The sequence below is a fragment of the Gymnodraco acuticeps genome, unplaced genomic scaffold, assembly GCF_902827175.1.
Source record: "Gymnodraco acuticeps unplaced genomic scaffold, fGymAcu1.1, whole genome shotgun sequence".
Taxonomy (NCBI): Eukaryota; Metazoa; Chordata; class Actinopteri; order Perciformes; family Bathydraconidae; genus Gymnodraco; species Gymnodraco acuticeps.
The window spans coordinates 8,916,979-8,936,629 of NW_022990238.1; the positions used below are offsets into that span (position 1 = coordinate 8,916,979).

Sequence of the window (19,651 nt, forward strand, 5' to 3'; positions counted from 1 at the left end):
TAGGTAGGAGTTTGGTGGGTTTAAGCAGTCATTCTGATTGGATGGGAAGTCTCTGCCCCTCACTTGCTTTGCCCCATATTGGTTTTATACATTTCCTGATACGCAAAAAACACATTTGCCTAGAGGCAAACTGTGGGCTAATTCAGTACTGGGCACTCATGTTACTGCCTCCTTTTTGTGCAAAGGGGAGAGGGGCTTAAGGGGTGTGGGCGGAGGATGGCTGGGGGAGGGAGGGGAAAGCAGAGAGGGAAGTCTGGGGCTCTGGGTTGGGGGCGGAGAATAGAAAGAGCTTTGGCACAAGGGTGGAAAGTAGGATTGTGAGTTTGACTGTGTGAACACATGAGGAAATAAGTTATGTGGATTAAAGAGACATGGCACTGATTAAAGTAGGATGTAGAGCAACAAAAGATTGGTTTCTTTTCAGCTGACCTGGACCCAAACAGGAAGTGAGGAAGGACAAAGTAGAGGCACACAGAAGACAGAAAACTTGCCTGAACAAGAGGCAGAAAACGGAGAAAGGCAACTGAGGAGGCGTTCTCTCACTCACCCGAAGGAAGAGCAGAAACACTGAGTCAAACCAGACAGACAGACAGACAGGAAGAGGATAAAGAGGGGGGGTAAGGTAAAAAAAAACATAAGAAAGCTGAGAGGCAAAAGATTAAACCTATTGAGAGAGAAAGAGTGTGTGTGTGTGTGTGTATGTATGTAATTGTAGACAAGGAGAGAGAGAGCACCAATGAGGGAGAAAGGAAATCAGGAAACAGAGAGAGCATAACAGAAAGCAGACATTGGGTGAGTGTTCATCAAGGTGAAGCAGAGAGAAAGACAGTGAGGGGGTTAGCGAGTGAAGTTAGTAGGAGTGGAAAGGTATGAGGGGACAGCTCTTGAAGTTATTCTTCTCCTTGGTGATCACTCTCTTCTGTCTGGGGAGCCTGCTGACCACTGTCATCTGGTATATGGTCAACAACAAGTACGTGTTTCCCAACCTTTTTCAATCAAACACACACACACATGTTTTACAACTCATGTCATTCTTTTTGTCAAAAGACACAAAACTATGGAAAGTGTATTAGTACAAAATGAGTTGTCAGTTCACGTCTCTGATCGTACCAGGTGTAGTGTATTGACTGGTACTTTGAGAGGTGCTTGTTCACCTCCAGGCTGAGACGCCCCTTTAGCAAGGTACGCCACCGCCACATTGTTTCCCTAGTGCTGTATCGTACCACGCAATGCTCCTGATACCTAGGATAAGGTAAATGCAGAGGCTACATTTCAATGTGTTATTTTGATTTGATTTATTTCTAACGTGTAAAACAATAATACAAACAAATTATAATGAAATGAAACGTGAAAATGATTATACTGTACAAACTTAAGCAGTGTCAAATTGATAAACAAAAATATGATTGACTTACAGGCTATATATAAACAAATGATCTACCTAATTACACATCCGAAAAGGGGTGGGAAGAAGTTCACACTTATTTAATCCCACCCCACCATTAACATATATATATATTGTTTATTTTATATCTAAATGTATGTCTACATACAATACATTTACAATTTTAAATAGATTATATCATTATTACTACAATACATATATATGTATATACATATATATATATATTATTCTTTTACGTTGTATCTCATATTTTACAAGAAAAATATCGAATGTGGATTCAATTTGAAAAAATATTAAGCACTCTAATTGTAATAATAATAGTGGAGAATGTGGAAAATTGAAACTTTTTAAGTTAATTTATTTTTAAATGGTGTTCTGTTAAGTATCTATGTTAAGAAAGTGAAAAGCAATTTTTGTAACAGAAATGGCCAAACCCCGAAACCCCATTCATTCATTCATTCATTCATTGGAAGTGCTATATCAGAGGCAGTTTTAGAATACCTTAACTGTCCTGTTTCTGAGCTGGCGCAACAACCAATACCCATAAACACCCTCTATCAAAGACTTTTTGCATACTTCATAACAGGAAAAGAACAGGACACATAACTGTAAATGCGAAACATACCATAGATTATAGACATTACAAAACTCTGACCACAGGGTGCACAAATCTCCTGCTAAAATATACCAAAGTAGCAAAGGTCTCTGCACATGTGTGTGTACATTGGTTGTTCATTAAGAGAAGAGACTTACCATTGCTCTACCTCATGTCAACAGTAGAACCACACAAAATATAACATTAATGTGGCTTGAAGCTAGAAGTGCATGCACATAGAACTTTGTGTTTAACCATTTAGTTGATTGTATAAAAGCATTTACTGCTTGTACTCCCTTACTTTACATTTCTGTTGTGTTTTAGGGGGATCCATTGGCAGAAATGTAATATACAATTCAAAAACATGTTTTAAGTAGTCTTTAATCCAGACAGCTAAGAGTAGTTATGTTTCCTTACCTTAGGCCATTCATACCTACAAAGGCAGCGGGTCCTCTTCCACCTGTCATGTTTTACAGTAGCAAAGAGACAAATCATACACTGGCTCTGGATAGGGCCTTCAATTAAGGAGTGTAATGATGCCATGGCCTATGAGCAAGGCAAAGGTGCTGGAAGTTATATGCCAAATCCTTCACACTGTCCCTTTAATTAAGATTGCTTCCTTTAACATAAAGTTGCATGGAATGAATCAATACAACCGATAGAAAAATAACTAATCTTTGTCTGACACCTGCCTATTTCCTTACCTGTCCTGTTTCTCTCTTGTTCACTCCACAGTAATGTGGAACCTCAGAGGCCGCATCCTAAAAAGAAAAGCACCCCTGACCCCTCTGACCCCTCTGACCCTTGTAAAGGCTGCAGGTGAGGGCAAAAACCATTACTGTTTCTATTCAGAGGAGCTTTGTGTTCATGCTTGAATCTTATCAAGACAAAACAGCACTACAGTGATAAAACACTTGACTTTGTGTTTGTGTGTGTGGGTCACACAGAGAGGTCATCGACAAAGTAATAGAGCGTTACTCTAAAACCTGGAGGAAGCAGGAAAACAATTACCAACAATTCAGGTAAACTACGACACAGGTATTTTACTTTATTTGTAACTTTGGAAACAACAAAACAACCGCTATACCATGTATATGTTTTTATACATGTCCCTGGGATGTACAATCAATATGATTTAAAAGGCAGTTCAAATAAATTGTACATTAAGCCGAGCTCAAGAGGAGTACTTCAATAAACTATCATTACCTAACTCCAACACCATATTGTTGGGTCAACTCACCTGATTGACATGTTACACAAAAAGCTGAAATATTAAAACTGGTCTTTTAAATATAAATGCAATGCATCAAATTAAAGTGTACTAGTTTCAAATATTGACAGAAAAATCAACAGATTTGTAGAATGTGTTTTGCTCTTGTAAAAAATAAGTACAGAACAGTCAGAAGAAAGAAGAAGAAGTGAGAATAGAAGTATAGATAAAAGCAGAGGAACTTGCATTATACACACATGACATTGAAAATATAGCTACATGTTTTAAGGTCATATGAGTTATGGAAAAACAGAAAGACTTCCCCTGAAGGACCAAACTCTGCTTCTACCAACCTGGGTCTCTTTATTCAATTAAAAACATTACAGGAAATTAGAATCTTCGTATTTATAACCTGAACAAACTGCCTGAATTATGAAGCGTTCTGTCTTTAACTCCCCTGACCTTCTTGTAAGTTATTTAACAAAGTCCTTGTGTTTCCCCAGCTCTCAGCTGAGCAGTCAGTGCCATGGTTTGGACAGGGCTATCATTACCCAGGCCAACACTCCAGTGGGATCAAAGATTGTGTACGATGGAGATAAGAAGAAGACCCTCAAGGTGACCCCCGAACTTTTCAGCACCTTTGCAAAGGTATGTTGTTTCTCGTTTGTGAATATAACCACAAAATCTGCTGCTTATTGCCTTCATTGTTCCAAATGTATTACCTCAGAGATTATTTATTACTTAGCTCTAGTTTTGCCATAAGTCATGTATTTACTCACATGTTGACTTTCTGGTTTAGTTAGGGGCTCACATTTGCGAAAATACAGAATAGATTCAAGCTAGATTTGTAGAATAAGTTCAAACTGAGCTGCTGGACTTTGAAATCCTTTGTTGCTGCCATACACGTCAGTAGACAGTTTTAAAATTGAAAAACCAAAATTGAAATAAAAGGTGTTTTTCTTTATCATGGTCAAAAATGGATTTACTAAACTTAAAAAACGGGATGATTTTCATTTTCTACTTCTCAAAACAAAAAATAAAATCACTAGAAAACAGAAACTAAAAAACTACCGGTTTTTCATATTCTGCTACCGGAAGTTACCTGACAAAATAAGAGCGCAGATGAGGACGGTCAATCCGTGTATCTACACTGAACAAAAATATAAATGCAACACTTTTGTTTTTGCTCCCATTTTTCATGAGATGAACTCAAAGATCTAAAACATTTTCTATATACACAAAATAACCATTTCTCTCAAATATTGTTCACAAATCTGAAAAAATCTGTGATAGTGAGCACTTCTCCTTTGCCGAGATAATCCATCCCACCTCACAGGTGTGGCATATCAAGATGCTGCTTAGACAGCATGATTACTGCACAGGTGTGTCTTAGGCTGGCCACAATAAAAGGCCACTCTGAAACGTGCAGTTTTGCTTTATTGGGGGGGTCTGGGGGGGTCCGAAAACCAGTCAGTATCTGGTGTGACCACCATTTGCCTCACGCAGTGCAACACATCTCCTTTGCATAGAGTTGATCAGGTTGTTGATTGTGGCCTGTGGAATGTTGGTCCACTCCTCTTCAATGGCTGTGCGAAGTTGTTGGATATTGGCAGGAACTGGAACACGCTGTCGTATACGCCGATCCAGAGCATCCCAAACATGCTCAATGGGTGACATGTCCGGTGAGTATGCTGGCCATGCAAGAACTGGGATGTTTTTAGCCTCCAGGAATTGTGTACAGATCCTTGCAACATGGGGCCGTGCAGTGGCAGCTGGTGGAAAATCGTTTTGGTGGGGCTGTTGATATAGTGAGTAAAACATATTTTTTTGGGAGAAATTACCCCTTAAATTAGGACTTCTGGTGATGTAATGGCGCGTTTCCAGTGCAGCGCGGAGCTCGCTTTAAGCGTGCCGAGCCGTGCGGGGCCCGTTTTTGGTTGCGTTTCCACTTGGCCTAGTACCGGCTATCGGGTCCTAATTCACAGTTTTTCTGGCCCCATAAATCGTGGTTCTAGGGCCTTGAACAACCAGGCTGAGTCGGGCTGAGTATGCTAAACTAGAGAGAGAATCGCTGGCAAGGGGGCTACAACTATAACCAGATGAACATATTTTACCGTGATTTAATTGTAATACACGTTTCAAAATTATGCCGAATTAACAACATACTGATACCGGTTAGTAAAAACCATGAATTAACGCTTTGACAAGTCTGCAGACAGACGGCAGGCGAAAACCTCTTTTAAAATGCGTGTTTTCTAAATGGAGCTTGGCTAAGCTAACGCAGTATTTGCTCCGACCGTCCACACTCACAACAACGGCCTATACAGACATAAATAAACCAGCGACTGTATTCTCCATGACACAGACAGTCTGTGGTTTGTACTTGTTTAAGTTTTGTCTAGTTTCTGAACAGATCGTATCTGTCCCCGGCTGTTTGAAGAGCAAGCATGGGAAACAAAAGACAGTATTTACCTGTTTGCATCCAGCTAGCCATGCCTTTCTGGTGTACCAGCTACGTGAGAAGCCTCGTTGATACGTCTTGTCTTTTTCACGAACTTGCTGCGATATATACAAATCGGGTTGGTCCGGTCCAAGGTCTTTAAGCAACAGTTTATCTCCCAAACTTCGAAAGGATTGGAGATTAGCACTTGAACGGAATTGGGCGGGGACTCCACCTGCACATGAAGCCATCCTCATCAACTACTGCCGTACTGCGTCACCCTACCGGATACGAGTCACTAGTGCCCAAACTACTCACAGACTGGACCGGGCGCTGACATTGGCGCCCAGTGATCATCAGATTTGACGACGCTGATTGGCTGAAATTATATTTCAGCATCATAGTTTACAGATAGCAACAGTCAGCTGCTAGTGGCTGCTGCTGCACTGGTTGAGGGCTCCTTTCTTACTGCCCAGACGAGAGAGGGTGTATATAAAGGTAATGACACATGGGCAAGGCCAGGCAGGTCTACTGATAAGTTGACTTATCAGTAACTTTAGACATCGTCGTAACACAATTTTAAACGAGATTTTATTGTAGATTATACATTTTACTGATACCAATTATATAATATTTACCTTGTTTATTAAAAATAAAAATAAAATAAAAAAATATATATTTTTAAATATATATATTTTTTATTTTGTATGTGTGAAGAGGTGGGGCGGCGCCCCTAGCGCCCCTATGGGCCGGCCGCCACTGGGGCCGTGCATTATCATGCTGCAACATGAGGTGATGGTCGTGGATGAATGGCACAACAATGGGCCTCAGGATCTCGTCACGGTATCTCTGTGCATTCACAATGCCATCAATAAAATGCACCTGTGTTCGTTGTCCATAACATACATGGGCGACTCGATTCACAACATTGACATCAGAAAACCGCTCACCCACACGACGCCACACACGCTGTCTGCCATCTGCCCTGAACAGTGAAAACCGGGATTCATCCGTGAAGAGAACACCTCTCCAACGTGCCAGACGCCATCGAATGTGAGCATTTGCCCTCTCAAGTCGGTTACGACGACGAACCGGAGTCAGGTCGAGACCCCGATGAGGACGACGAGCATGCAGATGAGCTTCCCTGAGACGGTTTCTGACAGTTTGTGCAGAAATTCTTTGGTTATGCAAACCGATTGTTGCAGCAGCTGTCCGAGTGGCTGGTCTCAGACGATCTTGGAGCTGAACATGCTGGATGTGGAGGTCCTGGGCTGGTGTGGTTACACGTGGTCTGCGGTTGTGAGGCCGGTTGGATGTACTGCCAAATTCTCTGAAACGCCTTTGGAGACGGCTTATGGTAGAGAAATGAACATTCAATTCACGGGCAACAGCTCTGGTGGACATTCCTGCTGTCAGCATGCCAATTGCACGCTCCCTCAAAACTTGCGACATCTGTGGCATTGTGCTGTGTGATAAAACTGAACATTTTAGAGTGGCCTTTTATTGTGGCCAGCCTAAGGCACACCTGTGCAATAATCATGCTGTCTAATCAGCATCTTGATATGCCACACCTGTGAGGTGGGATGGATTATCTCGGCAAAGGAGAAGTGCTCACTATCACAGATTTTTTCAGATTTATGAACAATATTTGAGAGAAATGGTTATTTTGTGTATATAGAAAATGTTTTAGATCTTTGAGTTCATCTCATGAAACATGGGAGCAAAAACAAAGGGGTTGCATTTATATTTTTGTTCAGTGTATTTGTTGGGTCCATTTGGTTTCACAACGAACACGGCCAAGACACATATTGAGCCCAGAAAATGAATGTTATTAAGGGCTGTAAATATAATAGGTCTCATGGGCGTAGGAAGCATCCTGAATGTAGGGGGGACATTTTTAACAGGTGGTGTGGGGGTCCTCCCCCACAAAAAAAAATAGATTTCCTGTATTCTGGTGGTTTTGTTTTTTAGCTTTTATGTGGCTATACTAGCATGAGGGAAATTATGGGAACATTTTGTAATTTCATCCAGTAATAAAGAAAGGAAACATATTTGATTATTAATTCAGAGCCGTCTTTGAATTAATAAAAAGCAGTTTAAATGCACATTTTTTGTACATTTATATACAACAATAAATATTTGTGAGTGCATTGAGAGATATTGTTGTGGAGAGTCATTTATATATAAATCGCAAAATACATTTGTGAATCCTTCTGTGAGCATTTATTAATATTGAGACTGATCTGACTCCATACAGATGTTAAGTTCACCTAGGAATGGTATCATTGACTTAAATGTTCAAATAAATGTTGCTCTTCTGTCTATATTGGTCATATGAGATGCCCCTTGACTGAAATGTTTCCTTTTCAATATCCCCACTGATTTCCTTAAAATTCTGGGATGAGAGTCCACATCACAATTGACTCTAAACTGTAATTTCCCTTTCATCACTCACTTCAGCAACGGACCTCTCTCCACTGTCCCTGTGTTCTGCCTCTGACTCACTCTCAAGCGCCTATATGTCAAGAGAGGTGGTGAAGTGATAATTACTTATTGAGCAGTATACTCTTTCACATTGAATCATAACAAGTCATACTGAATGTAAATACAACTGACTCTAAAGTAAGTCCCAGTCTGTGACATTGGACATTTTGAAGACTCAAAGTCCCAAGCAGTAGGTAGAATATTAGCTAGTCTATGTAATGTGCACAGTGGACAGCGACTGGTCATTAGAGGCGCCTCCTGCCTCCGACTTAATGGGTCTTCAGCCAAAACATTAGACACGGGGAGCTCAGCTAGTACAGCCAGTGGCGACTGGTCATTAGGGGCAGGTGGCACAGCCCCACCTAGTGTCAGCAGAAAGTATTACAAATAATGATTACAACAAAATGCAAAAAATAAATTAAAAAATATATAAAATATATATTCTAAGATCATGTTTAATCATCTGATTCGTCTGTACATTGCTGTTTTAGTCTGTGTTATTCTAATTAGTGTCTACAGTGTGTGCCTATTGAGCTGTTTAGAGTCATGTGGGACAAAACCCGATCCTACCCCTCCCTCTCTCTGTCTAAGTGAACGGTGACTGTAAAAACTACACTGCGCATGCTCAGAATATTTTCCTATTTAATGTCTGTGGCAAAAAAATAATGACCATAGGGGCATAGTGCTGCCATCCCCACCATACGTCATCTCACATCATTCAGAGCTGATTGGCTGTAAGTACGTGTGCCGCGAAAAGTGTGGTGTGTGAAGAGGAGACGAGAGAGCTGCAGTGAGGCGTCCTAAAACCCGGAAGTAAGCTGCGCATGGCTTCCTTCGACAAAAAAGCAATGAGATTTCTCCATAGGATTTTAGAAAATAGCTCCAAATAAGGTCTGTGGGAAACGTAGCTGTTAGATAAATGCACGTTTTGTTCAGCCGGATAATATCCACATGTCTACCCTACTTTTATAATTTTCGAATCATAAATCTATTGATTAGATTAGATTTATGATAGACGTTTGAAACTACAAGAACATAAGGAGGACTTTTACAAAAAAGTAATAGAGATTTTTGTCCAGAAGGATAGGCAAATGGACTTAATCTTCAAGTCAAAGTAAGACTGCAATTTTATTGAAATGGGATCTTACTAAGAGAGAACAATTCAATATTTAAATGATAAAATTACATTTTTTGGGTATCCTTTTGTTGAACTGTCTGTTTAAAATTAATTGAAGCATCAGACAAAAAAAGCTTTTGAAAATAATATTATATTTTGATTTAAGTCAAAATATAATATTTGTAAACCTGCAGAGTCAGTGCCAGTGCCTCACCAGCCATGAACCTCACTGCAGAAGCTATAGACATCTAAGTTTTTTGTGCCCCACCACTTTTGTACATATAAAAACGCCACTGAATGTGCACAGAAAATACACAGTTAACTGAATACTGGGATGGAAATGGCCAATAAGCAGGGCCGCCTTAATGCACGGGCTGACCTGGGCTGAAGCCCAGGGGCCTACGGAGATCGGGGGCCTATCATGAGCCAATAAAAACAAATATATATATATATATTTTTTTTTTTCTTCTGGTGTTTTAAATAAACAAAGTCTTGGCTTTCAGAATATGAAACTTTTATTTCCAAAATCACACAATAAATACATTTTTGAAGCTTGTAAAGGGAAGATGACAGCTCTCACTCGCCACCCTGCACTTCCACAGCGCCGCCCCCCCTCCCTCCGGCTGAAATTATGAATGTGGTGTATAGTAATCATAGATAACACGACAGGGTCCGTGAGAGTTGGTTTTCATCTGATTTCAAATAAACAAAGTCTTGGCTTTCAGAATATTAAACTTGTTTCGGCAAATTCAGATGATAAATACAACTTTGAAGCTTGTAACGGCATAAATACAAGCGGAGAACGGAGTAACTTTACGTCACAGCAGGCATAACAACAGCCGGTGTTTCTCGTGAGTGTTTTCCCCGGGAAACAAACACAATACACACAAACGCAAAATTACACAAACACACACGTATACACACACACACACACTCGTGAGCTTCCCCCAGACCAGTAATCCAAACGAAAATATCTTCCCTCCGTACTATTTTGATCATTTGCTCCGCTAATCAATCAGATCGATGGATTCCAGAGATTTTTCTCAAAAATGATGACTCCGAAACAGTCAGTGGGCACCACTTAACAGCCAATCAGAATGAGAATATGTTTCACATGTGACTTATTAAAATTGCGAGTGATTGAGTGACAGATGAAGGTTGTTTAGGAGAAAATGTCGGAGAAAAAAAAGTTTGAGAGTGGCGCTCGGAAAAGGAAATTGTTGAGGGAAAAGGAGTTTCGAGACAAGCAGCTATTACAAAACATGCCAAAGCTTACAGGTTATTTTAAACCTGCAGCCAGGATGAGGAGGAAGGACAGATGAGTTCTGTATCGAGCGGCAGCGGTGCCGGCCGCGGGGCCTCGGAGCCAAGTAGGCCGTCTGGTTCTGATAGCGATGGAGTAGCTGGAGTAGCGGGAGAGGAAAAACAGACAGGAGGGACATTATCCGTTGGAGGAGATAGGAGGACGACGAAGACTTGCTACGTGGAGGGGAGCCAACGGCAACCGGACCGATAGGCTACATGAGGGAGGCCCGATACGTCACTCATCTGGAGGAGAGGACCAGGTGCGCGTAGAGCAGAGTGGAGAAGTGCGATCACAGAGCCTGCCGAGGCTATAAATGACTTTGATTTGTTGTTTAAATAGGGGGCCTACAAAAACTATCAGCCCCAGGGCTTGATGGCAGGTTAAGGCGGGCTTGCCTATAAGCACTCAGTAAAACATAAACACACACAAAAAGCTTCTGAATGATAAGAAGTATAATTAAAACATAATGCACATTACCATTTTGAGAGAGAGTACCGAAGTTAAAGAACTCAGAAAATAATCTCTTATCAAACTGAGGCTCCAGTAAAACACACTGACTGCGTCTCTACATGGACATCATGGTGTTTACATGAGCACAGAGAGATCGGGTTATTCATGTTCCCTGTTTACATTATAAATACTAGTACCTTGGCATTTCGATGCCTTTTCTCATCTAAACTATTCAGTATTTGTATCTCTCTATCATGACATAAAGACGAAACTCCTCTCCAGAAGTGAGACGCTTTTGCCGCCACCGCCATCACTGTTAACTGATTAACTGCTACCAGCTGAAGACTTACTTTCCTATTCTTTGAAAAAAATGTTGTTATGTCCATTTTGTCTGGGGGAGAAAACATATCAAACCAAGAGATCATCAGCTTTGATTTTCACTGTATTAACAATGTCCTGAACACTTGGTGTGTGTGCCTTACCTCCGCTACCGGCATCGCTTCATACAACAGATCTGAGCTGTCCAACTATGACAACACTCCTTGAACATGCGCACGCTATGGGAGAATCTGCCTTGGTACAAAGTAGCAGTGAAAACATGGTACGGAGTTTCATTGATTTGGGCATTATCTTAATAAGCAAGTGGAATGGATTTGATAGTGAAGCACTGACACAGCGCTCTACAAAGTGTGGCGAGTGGAGAGACCAATTCACGGACTTTCCACATGGTAAAAGTGGGGGGGTCTAAACTAATCATTTGAAAAAGTGGGGGGGGGTCCCACCCTCATATAATGGCTGCGACGCCCATGTCTAAAATGGACAACATTGTTAGGAGATTTCAACTATACAGCGATTCTGCACTGCGGTCAGCCGTCTCTCGAGTTTGTTATTATTTGTTCTGCCATTAGTTCTTTGTGAGATTTACACTGTTGGACTCAGTAGGCTAGTAGTGAAACTACTCCCACAAGTACTATGAAGTACTTACTGTGTACTTTTTGAGTAATCCTCTGTCAATGTCCCCTCCTGAGAACAAGAATGCATGTTTCTCTGCTATTTTGAATCAGCGTTAAAACATCTTTCTTCATGAGACTGATATTGTTGGACAGAGTATTTTAAGAGGATATGGTAGACATGATATCAGCAATACTTCCAGTCAGTAGTCCGGCAGTAGTATTTTACACCTTGGAAAGTCTTGCCCGCTATTTAAATTGACTTTGGTTGAAGTTAATAACAATAGTGATATTATATAGATATTGCATATCATTGATGCAGTCTTTCTGAACATTTTTAAAATAAAATACTGCAAATGAAGAATATTTGTAATGTTCTGCACAGATAGTGCCTTAACTTGAATTTGAAAACATTTGGCAACTTTATTAATACAGCAGTTGAAAAGATTTGTGGAAGGATACATTCTTCATGTGCTTCAATGGCTCTCTAGATAAAGGGCGTTTTATGGTTGCTTTTATTATCCTCAGATAGTGGTTTGTTTAAATAATTAGTGACATTTTTATAAATATTGCAAAAAAGGGCTCCATAAAAGGCATATATAACCTGGCCGGCTTAGCCAGTGTATTTCTTCAAGCACCACAAGATTCATAGTTCATCAAGTACAATTCTGGGCCATTGATTGTGTAATTTAATCAAATAAACACATACAGTAAAAATGCCTGTTTTGAAGCCTTAAAATGGTGCAGAAAAAGGACTATTCAGTTAAGAGAAGAGAATAAAGGAAAGAAAACTGTTATTATGGGTGATGTAACATTAATGACAGACATAATATGAGGTCCTTGGCACTCAGACTCTAGAGGGGTCATTTTGTGATCATGGGGCATCACCCTTACAGCATCAGGATAATATCATATGGAGTCAGACACTGGAAGTGTTTTGGAGGCATTGACTGGGACTGATAGAAGGGTGAGGCTGATGAGACTGAAGAATCTGCGAGGTACGAACTAGCGGCAGAGGAATAACTAGAGAATGCAATTCCTGAAGAAATTGCTAGTGGGAATGCGTAATGCTGAAAAGCTGACGCTGAATTGCTATGCTGAAATGTAATGTGTAAGAAGAAAGTGAAGAATTTAGATTGAAATTATACATGAACACTGGGGGCTTGAATGTGTGATGAGAGAAGAAAATAAAGTAAAAAGGCTTGGAAAAGCAGCAGAATATTTGAACTGCAAACTTTTGAACTAACTTGATGGCGAATGATCTGTCACCATGCCAACGGCATTTGATGACATCCCATAATACGCTTAGATGCGTTGATGGCTGCATCGTTACCAAACCTGTGAAGTTTTGGGCCGTTTGGAGCATTTTCACTGAAGTTATGAGAAAACCGTGTTTCATGGTGATCATTGTGTTGCCATGGCAACAGCATTTGAAGAAATCTCAAAACTGTCCCGTAGATGTCTTCACGGCTGGACTGTTAGCACACATGTGAAGTTTGAGCACTTTTTGAACATTTTCATAGGAGTTATACATTGCATTAGGAGGTTACATTACTCTCTCTCTTCTCTTGATCACCCTCTCAATCTTCTATCGCCCTCCTTCCCTTCTCTTGATCGCCCTCTCTCTCTTCTCTTGATCGCCCTCTCTCTCTTCTCTTGCTCGCCCTCTCTCTCTTGCTCGCCCTCTCTCTTCTCTTGATCGCCCGCTATTTTCTCTTGATCGCCCTCTCTCTCTTCTCTTGATCACCCTCTCACTCTTCTATCACCCTCTCTCTTCTCTTGATCGCCCTCTGTCTCTTCTCTTGATCCCCCTCTCACTCTTCTATCACCCTCTCTAACTTCTATTGATCGCCCTCTCTCTCTTCTCTTGATCGCCCTCTCTCTCTCCTTTTGATCGCCATATCTCTCTTCCCTTGATCGCCCTCTCACTCTTTTATCGCCCTCTCTCTCTTCTCTTGATCACCCTCTTTCTCTTCTCTTGATCACCCTCTCTCTCTCTCCTCTTGATCGCCCTCGCTCTTCTCTTGATCGCCCTCTCACAGGAAAACAGTTCACTGTAGGGTTTCTGCCATGTCTCCACTTTAGTTTGACTCTTCTCTTCTCTTGATCACCCTCTCTTCTCTTGCTCGCCCTCTCTCTTCTCTTGATCACTCTCTCTCTCTTCTCTCTTGATCACCCTCTGATCCTTCTCTTGATCACCCTCTCACTCTTCTATCACCCTCTCTCTCTTCTCTTGATCGCCCTCCCACTCTTCTATCACCCTCTCTCTCTTCTCTTCATCGCCCTCTCTCTCTTCTCTTGATCACCCTCTCTCTTCTCTTGATCGCCCTCTCTCTCTTCTCTTGATTGCCCTCTCTCTCTTCTCTTGATCACCCTCTTTCTCTTCTCTTGATCGCCCTCTCTCTTCTCTTGATCGCTCTCTCTCTCTTCCCTTGATCACCCTCTCACTCTTCTATCACCCTCTCTCTCTTCTCTTGATCACCCTCTTTCTCTTCTCTTGATCGCCCTCTCTCTCTCCTCTTGATCACCCTCTCTCTCTTCTCTTGATCGCCCTCTCTCTCTTCTCTTGATCACCCTCTTTCTCTTCTCTTGATCGCCCTCTCTCTCTCCTCTTGATCGCCATCTCTCTCTTCTCTTGATCGCCCTCTCACAGGAGAACACTTCACTATAGGGTTTCTGCCATGTCTCCACTTTAGTTTGACTCTCTCTCTTCTCTTGCTCGCCCTCTCTCTTCTCTTGATCGCCCTCTCTCTCTTGATCACCCTCTCTCTTGATCGCCCTCTCTCTCTCCTCTTGATCGCCCTCTCTCTCTTCTCTTGATCGCCCTCTTGATCTTCCAAAAACGCATCCCTCGGATGCATTTCCATGAAAACGGCATATGATGACACCCCATAATTGACGTAGAGCTGTTGAGGGCAGGACCATTAACCATTATCTGAAGTCTGCTGCTCTGAGCATGTCAGTTGGAGTTATGACATCATCGTGTTCCATGACACAGGTGTTTATATTTGAGCTAACGAGGTGTCCAGAGATCAAAGGTTTCTATTGTTTTGAATGAGAGATAAACCTCTTACATGTGAACGTTTTGTTGAAGAACCGTAACAGATATCGGTGAAATTTCAAAGCGTGAAGCATCTCAAGGACCTTGAGTATCTGTAAGTGTGCTTTTTGTGTACTTTCGGGTCAATAATGTGGCCTTTTAGCAGATTAATTAAAGGTTTGCGGCTGCTGCAGGGAGGAAATATCAGCCTGAAATTACAATGGGCTTTAATGGAGACATGTTGAAAGTTTTTGTCCCTTCATACCCTCAAGAGGCATTTTGTTTAATTATTTTTTGCTTAATTATTTGTCATTTTTCAAGCTACGAGATGTTTTCCTACGTTTGTAATGACAAATTATGTCTCAGGAATGTAGGGTTTGGGAATTATGGCAGTTTTAAAAAAACATATGAAGGCACATTTCAAGATTTCCTAAACTCTAGCTGTCACATCACGCACTCTAGTTAATGTTAAAATCTGAAGAAGGCCTCTGTACCAAGGTCTGAACAATGTTTAATATCTCTAAAAGTAAGAATCAGATTTAAAAGTTGTGTCACACGAATAATGTCAGAAAGATGTGTAACATTTTAAAGTTGGAATGAGGTTTCTGAGTGAAAGTATGAAGGAACAGTTAGCAGTTGAAGTTGCCTGAAGATTGTTCAAGTCTGAAGATTTTCTCCATTGACTTCAATGGTTAAACATGTGATGAATTATGGGATGTATCTCTGGAATTATGAAAGTTATCAATGATAAAAGTAATAGCACTCGATTCCCGACCGAGCTGAACGTTTTGATGTTTGAACGGAGTTTCTGTGATGTTCAATGCGGGAGAAGAAGACCGGCAAAATAACGGGCGGAATTAAATTAAAGAATTTCGTGCGTAGAAGAACAGATAGTTGGAATGCTGTTAACAGCATTCCCACTAAATTATATATTAAAAGACAGCAGCATCATAAGAGGGCAACCATGTGACAGAGTGTGTTACTTTGCTGAAGGATATTTGTGACCAGCTATCCAGGCCAGTCTCTAAAGACTTTCCAAGGTGTAAAAATGCTGCTGCCGGAGTACTGACTGGAAGTATTGCCGATATCATGTCTACCATCCTCTTAAAATACTCTGTCCAACAATATCAGTCTCAGGAAGAAAGGGTTTTTAACGCTTATTGTTACATTCCCTTTTGGGTCTAGGAGTTCCAAAGGGAAGAATCACGACCAGAGTAGAATTGGTATACGTTACAAGTGGTTTATTTGTAACTATAAAGGAACACAATAATATACACAAACAAAGGGCCAAACTGTTACTATTAAACAAAAGGAGAACTCCAAAAGGGAGCTGCACAGTAATACACAAAAGGAAAGAAAATACCTCACTTCTAAAGTGGAACAAAATAATGAACAAAAAGAGACTGAGTGAGAACACAGCTGTTGCCGATCTACAGGCGCTAATCTATCCTGGGTCAAAGCAATACACACACAAAGGCTGATCTACAGGCGCTAAGCTAACCTGGGTCTAAGCAATACACACACACTATACTACACACAAAACCCTACGACACACTGCTAATCAGTGTACCTAGCACAAAAAACCTGCTTAACACGCTGCTAAGCAGTCTAAAAATGCACAGAATAAGGCCGCAACACAACGAGAGGCTAGAGGCGTCTGTCCCACAATACAGAGCCTCCCGAATGATGTCCTTGCCCGGCCTCTGTACTCCTCCCCCGGATGACGTGGCAGAAGCGGGCGGGGATTGGACGACGTCAATCCAATCACCGCGGATGTTGCGAGGACGGGGCGGCCAATGACATCAAAGGAACTGCACAGCTAATTTACATATACACACACAAACAGAGTTAATGGCACAAGGAAAACAGCGGCTGTAACACTTATTAAAAGAAAAACATGCATTCTTGTACTCGGGAGGGGACATTGACAGAGGATTACTGGAAAAGTACACAGTAAGTACTTCACAGTACTTGTGGGGGTATTCAGTATACTGATTCCAACAGGATAAATCTCAGGAAGAACTAATGGCAACAAAAAATACTTCCCTCATCAAACTTAGCAGAAGTGGCTTGATTTTGTTCTCAGCAGGGGACTTTGACAGAGGATTTCTCAAAAAGTACACAGTAAAATTACTTCAATGTATTGTTAGTAGTAGGCTAACTCAATTTCATTAAGAACTAATGGTAAAATTGTCTTTTTATCACTCATCAAAGACAAACATGCATTATGTACTATGGAGGGGACTTTGACAGGGGATTACTCAAAAAGTACACAGTAAAAGTAGCCTACTTCATTTCATTTCTGGTAGCAGTCAAACTAGTACAGAGTCCAACAGTGTCAGTTTTATTAAGAACTTGTGGTAACAAATATTTGTATCACTCATTGAATATAGCAGGGGAAAAAATGAAGAGCAGCTGATTTGAAAAAACAAACTCGAGAGACAGACGGCTGAGTTGACCGCAGTGCAGAATCGTTGTATAGTTGAAATCTCCTAACAATGTTGTCCATTTTAGACACAGGTCTATTATATTCACAGCCCTTAATAACATTCATTTTCTGGGCTCAATATGTTTCTTGGCTGTTTTCATTGTGAAAACAAATGGACCGTAGATACAGGATTGATCGTCCTCATCTACGCTCTTATTTTGTAAGGTAACTTCCGGTAGCAGAATATGAAAAAAGGTAGTTTTTTTGTTTCTGTTTTCTATTGATTTTATTTTTTGTTTTGAGAAGTAGAAAATGAAAATCATCCTGTTTTTTAAGTTTAGTAAATCCCTTTTTGACCATGATAAAGAAAAACGCCTTGTATTTCAATTTTGTTTTTTCAATTTTAAAACGAAAATCAAATATCGAGTCGTTTTTTGTTTTTGAATATCCATTTGTAAAAAGAAAATCCAATGACCAAAACATACACTGACCCTCTGAATTCCATCCTTCAACCACAGTTAATGACAAATAGAAAAGCTTTTTGTTTTGTAATACAATTCCTGCTGGATTTATTTCCAGGAGCATCCGTTTCCTAATAAAACTTGGGACACGTGTGCTGTTGTCGGGAATGGAGGGATTCTGACAAACAGCAGCTGTGGAGACATCATCGATTCAGCACAGTTTGTTATCAGGTGAGAAAGCTGTTAATATTAGAGGACTGAAAGGCTGATGAAAATGTCATCGACAGAAATAAACTTGTCTCGGTCATTCATTTTATGAAATAATCTTTACATATCGTTTTTGTTGTCTTTTCAGGTGCAACCTACCTCCTTTAGGAAAAGGCTATGAGAAACATGTGGGCACCAAGACTGACATTGTGACAGCCAACCCAAGCATTTTCCTAGAGAAGTAAGCAAATAAATTAGTCTCATTGCACCAATAGAGTGTTCCCCTTGTGTTGTTGCTTGACATCTCCTTTTTATTTTCAGGTATGGGGCTCTAATGGGGCGTCGGCGTCCATTTGTGGAGAGTCTACATAGCTACGGCAAGTCCCGTCTGCTTCTTCCCGCCTTCTCCTATGGCCACAACACTCCTGTGTGCATGAGGGCAGTATACAGCATTGAGGACTTTGAGAGTCCCATCCAGCCCATCTTCTTCAACCCTGAGTACCTTCAGAGCCTGGCCCTCTTCTGGCGCTCCCGAGGCTTACGAGCAGTGCGCCTCAGCACGGGCATTATCATGGCTAGCATAGCGCTGGAACACTGTGCCAACGTGCATCTATACGGGTTCTGGCCCTTCGGTAATCACCCACATGGACTCCATGCACTGACTAACCACTACTACGATGACAGACAAACTAAAACTAAATTTCACTCCATGCCTGCTGAGTTTGACCTCTTGTTGCAGCTGCACAGTCAGGGGGTGCTCAGGCTTCACTTGGGAGACTGTCAACCAGGTGAAAAGTAGTTCCCAGGTCCAAAATAGCTGGCAGGACAGTGTCAAAGTGCCTTTTTGTAGCCCAGCCACTCATGACGTTTTTCATATCATTTTGAATGAATGTACATATGTATTCGGCTGAAACATGGAATTGGTGTGTTCAAGCAAGGTAGATTTGTGAATTTAGATGTAATGCTGAGTCATTTACCAGGACATTTGCACTGATATAAATAAGAAACAATCGTAAACGTCCCATGTCATGGCCATTTCCACTGATCATAATTCCATTGTTGAGGTCTACTAGAATAGATTTATACTGTGCAATTTTCCAAACTCACATTGGTTTCGCATACAGCATCTCTGTAAAGTATGTGTATTCAGCAGTATTCACTCTCTCCACTAAACGGCTCGTTGCAGCTCTTGCCCCCCCCCCTCCCTGTGAGCCCAGTGTGCTCCGATTGGTCGGGACCAGTCGGGACGTTGTGAATCGCGCTGAGCGGAGGTGTGATTTCCTTGTTTAGCGATACACAGCGAAACACAGCCAAACTCATCCTGAGCACACACAAAGTCACAGCCGAAGTAAAAACAATAAGTGTGGCTTGATATTGAGTAAGAAAAAGGTTGATCAACGCTGTGAGAATGGGTCTGCAGAGAGAATTTCGCCGCGATCCCAACTGTCTGTTATGAGCCTGCAGCCAGGGAGGAGAAATCAGCAGAGCTGCCTGCACTGAGTGTGTGAGGAAGTCCGTGGATTGGTCAATTTGGACCAATCAGCGGGGGCTTAACGTA

The 19,651-nt window shown here is 41.3% G+C and overlaps 1 protein-coding gene across 1 annotated transcript; it reads left to right on the plus strand.

The window, feature by feature from the left end:
* The first annotated feature begins 287 nt into the window (after positions 1 to 287).
* On the plus strand, positions 288 to 19,301 carry LOC117548320 (alpha-2,8-sialyltransferase 8F-like). Its single transcript, XM_034219500.1, has 7 exons — positions 288 to 970; positions 2,736 to 2,819; positions 2,948 to 3,022; positions 3,714 to 3,858; positions 18,005 to 18,117; positions 18,242 to 18,334; positions 18,415 to 19,301. The coding sequence occupies exons 1-7, from the start codon at positions 870 to 872 to the stop codon at positions 18,890 to 18,892; spliced, it is 1,089 nt and encodes a 362-aa protein (XP_034075391.1). The 5' UTR covers positions 288 to 869; the 3' UTR covers positions 18,893 to 19,301.
* Positions 19,302 to 19,651: the final 350 nt, after the last annotated feature.